The sequence below is a fragment of the Danio aesculapii genome, chromosome 20 (assembly GCF_903798145.1).
Source record: "Danio aesculapii chromosome 20, fDanAes4.1, whole genome shotgun sequence".
Lineage (NCBI taxonomy): Eukaryota > Metazoa > Chordata > Actinopteri > Cypriniformes > Danionidae > Danio > Danio aesculapii.
The window spans coordinates 33680836-33689476 of record NC_079454.1 but is presented as its reverse complement, the minus strand read 5'-3'; the positions used below and the strand labels follow the sequence as shown (position 1 = coordinate 33689476).

General features: G+C 39.5%; 1 protein-coding gene across 2 annotated transcripts; it reads right to left on the bottom strand.

Moving 5' to 3' along the window:
- Nucleotides 1–232: 232 nt before the first annotated feature.
- On the bottom strand, nt 233–4991 carry lratd1 (LRAT domain containing 1). Of its 2 annotated transcripts, none has more exons than XM_056445475.1 (2): nt 4719–4840; nt 233–4628 (listed from the first exon to the last, which is right to left on the bottom strand). In XM_056445475.1, the coding sequence occupies exon 2, from the start codon at nt 4589–4591 to the stop codon at nt 3809–3811; it is 783 nt and encodes a 260-aa protein (XP_056301450.1). In that variant the 5' UTR covers nt 4592–4628; nt 4719–4840; the 3' UTR covers nt 233–3808. The 2 variants fall into 2 exon arrangements, with proteins under 2 accessions (XP_056301450.1, XP_056301451.1); XM_056445476.1 differs by lacking the exon at nt 4719–4840 and adding an exon at nt 4871–4991 and having other exon boundaries at nt 234–4628.
- Between the last annotated feature and the right edge of the window lie 3650 nt (nt 4992–8641).

Genomic DNA, 8641 nt, shown 5'->3' with positions numbered 1-8641 from the left:
TGCTATTTTGATGTGAGAAGCCCCTACAAATGATTAAGTGCATGAGTGAACTCTACAAATGAATCAAACAAAGTGAACCGTTTCAGACCCTTTTGCAAACCTGTTCAACCGATTAGATCAAATGAGACTGTTCCGGCATCACCAGTTCTGCTAATAGAAAATGCATGACTTGATTGAAAATCATTCATAAGTCAGCATGTGCCATTGACACATAAGAATTTTGCCCTCTTTTCATTTATTTATTATATACTGGAGCCCAGCGGTATTTAGCTGCATCTCATATTCTAGTTGAAAAAATCTTGAGAAGCTCATGGACCATGACAGAATCCAAAATTCCAAGGTAGTTTTTAAGTGCACCATGATTTCAGCAATATTACATGATTCTAGACAAATAATTTAACATCACTGTGAAATGTAATTGACGAAAAAAAAATGAAAGGAAAAAAACAAAAACAAATGAGTCTGAATTCGTCTCCTGAGGCCAGATTACCAGCTAGCCTGCTGGTTTAAATGAATATCCGATCAAGTCTGAGAAGGAAGCAGGATTTCTGCAGAGCACAGATGCTATGCATAATTCTCCCTCAGCAGAAGCAAATGCATTATCATTAGTTTTTTAATCAATGTAAAAACAACAGTGCTCTCTGTTAAAGTGTCTGGATGTGCATTCAACCTTTCTCTGGGCATCTAGTAAAACAATATTCAGTAGACGCAATCCAAATGACTGGCTTGGGTTTCCCCAGTAACAGGTTACGAAGTGTGACACACAAAAACAGGACGGCACACATATGGCATATCACCAAGAGGCAGACTTTGTTTCAGGCTAAAGATATTCTGTTCAGCTCATGTTGGCAACATCTACTCCCTCAGCCCAATCGCTCCTTCAATCCTGTCCTCATTCTCCACATATAGCCTGCTGCCCCACTATCCTAAATTTCCAGCTTTAGAAAAAAGGTGTTGGTACAGGTGACAGATTGTCATGCTTAGAGGAAGGGAAAATGAGGCAGGGGAGGGCTAATGTCAAGGAAGGGGATCCCACAAATGGTCTAGTAAAAAAAAACTGGGTTACTGGGGCTGCTGGGATTGATGAACAACAATGTGGTGGAGACAAGACTGGAAATGACACACACTAGGTTAAAGAAAATGAGGGCATGGGTGTTAAATTCTGCTATTTCATAACCATATTTGTCAGTAAGGTGTAAAAGTAAATGCTAACAAGGCTTTTGGTTCAGTTTTGAGCTTACAGAGTCATTAAATTGCCATCGAAACAAGTGTGCTTTACTATAGTGCATATTTAAAAAGCTTGGTTAGGATATTATTCTGCCATAATCTATAGAAAATGTACAAGTCTATCTAATTTGTAAAATTTGTGTTTTTTTAAAGGGATAGTTCACCCCAAAATTAAAATTAACGCACTATTTACTCACCCACAAGTGGTTTAAAACCTTTATGGGTTTCTTTCTTCTGTTAAACACAATAGAGTCTGAAGGAGGTAGAAAAACCACAAACTCATAAAGGTTTGAAATAATGAGCCTAATTTAAACCAAAAAAAGAGGCAAATTTGCACTAAAATAGATGATAATTCATTGAAAAACACCCAATGCTACACTTTTAGCTCATGAAATATCTAGTTGGACTGGATTTGGCAATGTGAAAAGTATAATTCACCCCCAAGCTTGTAACATTTACTGTGAACTCATCTGACAGTTGGTGAGTATTATATCCCAAGCCTTTAGAAACCTGCCCCACTTGTTTTCATTCATCTGTACAATCACTCGCTTTCCATATTAACGGCTCAAACTGGCACACCTGACAAAACATGTTGCGAGTGATGAGGACTTGTGATTAACATTATGACCTGGAAAAGAGGTGCACAAAGAGAACAGGCCATAAGGGGTGTATGTGTGGAATGAATACAAATGTTGAACGCACACTAGAGGAACCAGCCTGGTAAATATTTCAGCATGGGTGAAATTTTAGAAAACGACTCTCTCTGGCTGCAATGTATAAATCAATGCACAACTCACAGCTACATTGTTGAACTGCAGCACAAAAGCTAAGACTGTATAGTGCTGTATAGTGGACTTCAGCTTTGCTTGAGATACATACCGATTTTCAGAATGACTTGTTAGTGTTGGCCAGCACAGATTTTGTAAAGGGTCCAGCAACACAGACCTGTGGGCCAATCAAGCCCCACTGAACATAAAGCATAAATGATCCCAACTGCAGCCTACAGCCTCTAATAGGAAAACAAACAGAGCATGACCATATTTACTGCTGCTACAGAGTGTCTATTCACACACATGTACACAGCTCTCCTATTACTTAATGCAAACCTTGCAGCAAAAAAATGGAGACTGCAGTTAATTTGAATGTATGGTTTTTGTAGCAAAAGCAGTGCAGCTGTAAAGTTGATATGTATACTTCAAGTTACATAGAGCAAATAGCCTGTAGAATTAAATACCTTAGAGGCCGTTTTTTTAAAAGAAGAAGGACGTTAATGTCTCCTCAGAGTCACATTGGTGATTATCAACAATAACAAGTCTGGAACAAAAGGACGGTGTCTCCATGCATCAGCAGCTTCCCATAAGGCATACTAATGCAGCAATGATAACAAACGACCGCCTTACTGGCGGAAATAAATCCCTCAAAATCAAATGAAGGGACGGTCGATGCTGTGAACAATACAGAAGGCTGATGTGTTGAATTACAATGCATCTGTCTCGCGTGAGGTTGCCTCAGCCAGCACGTGCTCGCTTATGGCATTTATACACAGGCAAAACAGTATGCAAAGAAGTATGCCGGAGACCAACGCAATTTTCATAGGGCAATCTACGTTTATTTAAATAAAAACAGTTTTTTTTTTAAACGTACTAACTGAAATACAAAAATATGGACTCCAAAAACAGAAGAATGTTCGCTGCATTTGTTAGTAACAGAATGAAAACAAAGGCTCGTGTGTTGTCGCCTGTAGGGGCTTAGAGGGACTAATGCAGCTGGACAGATGCGCAATACCAGAGCTCCACGTTTAATATTATTAAAGCTCTCGAGTTCAGTCAAATAAGAGACATGTGGCAAGTTGTTTCACAATTATTCCTTTAAACTGATTAAAGTGTTTATGTTACCAGTATTCGTTTTATCAAGTAATGAGCAAGCAGTGAAAGCAGTTTCACCAATTATCCACCATTCAACTAGTATTTTGCTGCAAGCCAATTATTCCTAACGATACAAAATCTCCATTTGTGGATCTCTGTTTCAGATAACTATGCAGTTTGCCTAGTAACCATTCATTAGACCGATTTTATCCAGTTCCTATTAGGCCTTATATCTTAGTTGTCTTAATAACATTTGCTTTTCACTGGTCATATGTAATGACTAGTCAGAGTGACTGCTTCAGTCACTAGTATGACTACAGATGTTACTTACAACTGGAATAGGCACAAGAAACTAAATGAATAGTAGTTTTAAACACAACATATTAGTTATAAGGAGTAAATGTCAAAACGGCTTGCCACAGACATATGAACGCGTCGTGGTCACCATCTGCCGCAGCAGGGCTCGGGTGCGAATTTGAGAGAGGCTGAATCGGTTCATGGGCGATATCTGTGATGAGGGCTCACCTTATGGTTTATCTTTTTCCTTTTTAAAGGTACAGGGTGACTTTAGTGGGGCCATCGGTTCTCACAGCACAACCAAAAGGGGCGTTGTTTTTGCCAAAACATGTTCACACAAATACGCAACAACCCTCCCAAAGTCCTGAAATGAAGGTATAGGCAGCCCTTGCTCAAGGCATGCAGAGAGTCCCAAGCGCTCATTCCTTGCCGGTCACCAGCGACAGCTCCTTCAGGATGCCGCTGGCGTCCACGCGCCGTCTCTCGCGTATCATCTCTTCCAGGCTGCGGAACATGAGCGTGTGCGCGGTGCTCTCGGACAGGTGCACCTTCAGAAAGTAGCGCTGCTCGACCGAGTGCACCTCGCCACCCGCTTTAAACTCCCGCTTGCCGAAACGGCACCAGGCTGCGAAACTTTCCGAGTTCGTCCAGCAAATCTCACCACTGCTGAGCCCCACGTGCCCGCTCGCGTTCTGCATCACCAAATCAGCGGGCAGCGGCCGGTAGCGGTACCGATTGTTCACTATCCTAGCCTGCCGACCGCAGCTGATTTCAAACAAGCTGTCCTTGCGAATCTCCCCCTTGTAGAGGTGAATAACCTGGTCCTCCCCTTCGAAGATCGCCCAGTGCGGGGGTTGTGCGTTGGCCACTAACTCCAGTAGATCCCCGGGTTTGCACATGGTCAATAAAGTTTTCACCGAATAAACATTCAGGTCCTCGTTTTCTCGCAGTTTGGAGTAAATACATTCCTGGCAGCAGAAAGCCGTATACTCGATCTCGTTGCGCGCAACCGGACCGTCTTTGCTCGGGCTGTTGTTGTCTTTAAAGCTGTCCGACTGCGATCGATCATCCAGCTCTTCCTCCTCATCGGAAAAGAAATACGCCACGCCAACACGTAACTCGTCCTTCTCGATGCCCGATGGATCCCCGGTGGGTAGCTCGCTGTAGTTCAGGTGGGTGATCCGGTCCAGTTGGTTTCCCATCAATAACAGGGCAGAGGAGAGACATGGAATACTGCTTCTGAAATACAAAAGGGTTATGTGAGTGTCACACTAGAAACAGTCTGAGACGCTCGAAAACGCCGTCTGGGTAAACAGCCATAGTAGTCACCTCACAACACAATGAACCACGCGCACCTGGCTGCGTAAACAAGCCAGACGCGCAGAGCGCAGCACAAAGAGGCAGAGGGCGAGTCGATGTTGCACTGCTCGCGGAGATCTCGTTAACAAGTTCATAACACAACACCTCGAGCGACCGCATACCTGCGTATTTCCCCAGGACTATGGCTAATGGTCCTTTCTCTCCATCGGTGCTTGTGCTGTGTGTATTCCGCAAGGTCTCCAAAACAGACGCGCTTTCCTCCCCCTCGCGTGTCCTCCAAGGTACACTGGATTCTCGAACACTTTGCACCGCCGCACTTTAAATAGTCTAGAAAACTCCGCCCCGACCAGCAGAACCTGCCCTCCAGATGGCGATTGGTTCAGAGCCCTCATGAAAAACTTAAACCTGTGCTCAGAGGCTTGTAATATTACAGCTGTTTGTGTTGTTTAAGACCGAAATGCCTTGGCAGATTTGTGAAATAGTCTTCAACAGTAGTAAATCTAGCCTTCAGATATACACTGAAAAAAAATATTCAAAGATGATTCCTTGGATTTACTCTTTTTTTATTTAAGTGGTTGTAAACCATTTATTTAGGTTGAATTTAAACAAACAAATTCAGTTGAACATTACTAAATGTAAATTGTTTGTTTAAATTCAACACAAATTGTTTGCAACAATTTTGCAGACCTCATTTTTTTCAGTGTAGTGTTGTAGTGTTATTTGATTTGAGAATGGTGATCAGCTTTGTCAAAGCACATTAATGCTTGTTTGTGGTGAAAATAATCAATTAATGTTAGATATTCAGTAGGTCTACATTGTTTATTTTTTGTTAAAATCGTTTTTACTCCTTCCTATTAAAAAAAGTAGTCTTAAATTGCCATAACAATAAAAATATAAAATTAGGTTAAAGATTAAAGATTAACAAAAAATGTTATCACAAAAAGATATCACAATGTTGACAGTGAGAGACCGTGTGTGTGTGTGTGTGTGTGTGTGTGTGTGTGTGTGTGTGTGTGTGTGAATGTTAGTTAAGGTTTACCCATGTTAATGAATATTCTGTATTGTAAAGTGTAACCCATTTACGAACTGACCTGCTTTTTTGCTGTTAACAGTGTCACAAATCATACATTTAAACTGAGTTTAACCTACAACCGACTTAGAATTTTCCTTGAACACGCTTTGAATCTACGATATATCCTGTTTTCCTGCTAGATTTAGTGTGGACCTCAGAAACCTTCATTCCTCTTGCTCACACATACAGCTGAAGTCAGAATTATTAAACCCCCTGTATTATTAGCCCCCCTGTTTATTTTTTTCCCCAATTTCTGTTTAACGGAGAGAGGACACATTTTTTCAACACATTTCTAAACATAATAGTTTTAATAACTCATTACTAATAACTGATTAATTTTATCTTTGCCATGATGACAGTTAATAATATTTTACTAGATATTTTTCAAGACACTTCTATACAGCTCAAAGTGACATTTAAAGGCTTAATTAGGTTAACTAGGCAGGTTAGGGTAATTAGGCAAGTTATTGCATAACGATGGTTTGTTCTGTAGACTATTGAAAAAAAATATATAGCTTAAAGGGGCTAATAATTTTGACCTTAAAATGGATTAAATTTTTTTTAAAACTGTTTTTATTCTAGCCAAAATAAAACAAATAAGACTTTCTCCAGAAGAAAAAAATATTATCAGACATTCTGTAAAAATGTCCTTGCTCTGTTAAATATCATTTGGGAAATATTTAAAAAAGAAACAAAAATTTCAAAGGTGGTTTAATAATTTTGATTTAAACTGTAGATAACACAGAACCAGCTGTCATGAGGCTTGGACAGTCAAGTGACTGAGTAATTCCTTGCAGCATCATCCAGCCATTCATAATCAAGAGTTTGCTGAAATGAAATCCCAGCCCTTGTACACACACACACACACACACACACACACACACACGCACACACACACACACACACACAGTATTGGCACACATGCAAGACATTCGCACCATAATATGCCGTATGCCACACACATATTCCCACACAAACAAGACACTCAAGTGGCAGGCTTGAAGTTGGAATGATTTAGATTATAATTATTCTGCAAAGACAGATCCAATTACCCACCTATGAAATGGATTACCCTTGTGTCTCAGTAATACACCCATCTGTGGTTATGTAGTCTGCATTTGTGTTTAATATGTATAGACGCTCTACCTATCTGTGAGATGGCGTGCGCGAGAGAGAGATAATCTATTTGAAAGGCAGATGCAGAGGACCCTGAAAGAATCTTGATGCTTTGGCATACACACACGCACACACATATACATACACTCTCAGGTACGCAGCGTACGTCAAGAGACTTACCTAGGTGTCAAGTGTGTGAATGCTTGCGATGCATGTGTGAGAGAGTGACAGAAAAGAAATGGAAGAGAAGGATGTAAGGGAAATAAAGGAGGGACAACACAATATCCAGAGGATTTTTGCACTTTTCCTGGAAATACAGAGATGGGCCGTATTTGCAGTAAACAGGCAAGCTGTAATCATATAAGAACACCAGGGAAAACAAGTCAAGCACGAACAAAGGAGAGCAGGAAAGAGGGATGAGAGGAGCGAAGGAATGGAAACCAGGAGAAAAATGGCTTTTGGTAACAATGACCATGTGGCAGTCTTGCATTCAATATATCCAGCTGAAGGCTTAGGCTTTGAGAAAGCAGTATTTTATGGGCTTCATATAAAACGCTGCCAAGATAACTAATCATTCTCTCTATAATGTTATGAGTTTAGCAGTTGGTGTATGTGAACCCCTTGTGCATGAATACAGATAAACATACTTAAATCTGTCTTATCCTCTAGCAGGTATAGAGGTTTTACCTAAAGAGTTTCTATTCTGTGTTTATTAATCCATAGAAAAGGGCAAACATTGTAACATACACAGTGGGGACTAAAAGCTTGAGACTATATTGAAAAGCTCGGGTTTTGTTTTTCATTTAAACTTTAAAAAAAAAACAAAGTTTTAGAGAAAAAACTGTAAAAAAAAAAATAATAATAAAGTTCTGGTTTATTTTTACACCATTTATCAAATTTCTGAGATCGTGTGACTCTTTGTTAGAGTTGGAGGGCTGACTATAAAGCTGTGATGTCAAAACCTGCAAGACTGGTTCTCTCAAGATGTTCCCTTGGGTTTCATGCTGGGGCTTTTCAATTCATGAGTAAAACAAGGTCTTTGCTTAAAATAACTTGACCAGCTCTCTGGGTGCATACACGTTTTCCATCACAACGTTTATCTTTAAAAGAAGTCAAGCTTCACCTGGGCTGTAAATGTTTGTAAAAGAGTTTAGAGCAATGAGATTGTCCTGTAAAATAATGTCAAGAAATATCTGTTGTAGTTCTACTTGCAGCCATACAATGCACTGAAAAAAGTAGGATACCAAATAATTCATGTTGTCCCAACACAAATCAATTGAGTTAACTTAACAAATTCAAATGAATTGAACAATTAAATTTCCCAAAATAAATCTCCAAAATTTTCAGTTTCAGCTCGTTTTAAATAATTAGTTTGAATAAGCAGCAAAATATTTTTTATTATTATTGTATGTCGACTGTAGTTTAGTTAAAAAACAATTGGTTAATTGTGCAAATCAACAAACATACAGCATGTGCATTCTAATTATAAAAAAATAATAATAAAAAGTGTCGGTTCAAATATAGTTACCTCCAAAAATGAAAATTACTCAGTCAAAAAAGTGCCATGTTCTTTTAAAGCTGACAGCTGCTGACTTGCCTTTCATAAATCACAAAGTACCATGGTTTTGGTTGAAACATTCTTTAATGTTATACTAAAGAATAAAGGCCCTTCATATTCCTACAGCCCATCATGCACTGTAAAACCCAAAAAGTTAAGGTAACTCAAAGCATTTGAGGAAACCGA

Bases quoted from the DNA above. Each gene is read 5' to 3' on its own strand.
- lratd1 (XM_056445476.1), bottom strand. From the start codon at position 4,591: ATGGGAAACCAACTGGACCGGATCACCCACCTGAACTACAGCGAGCTA.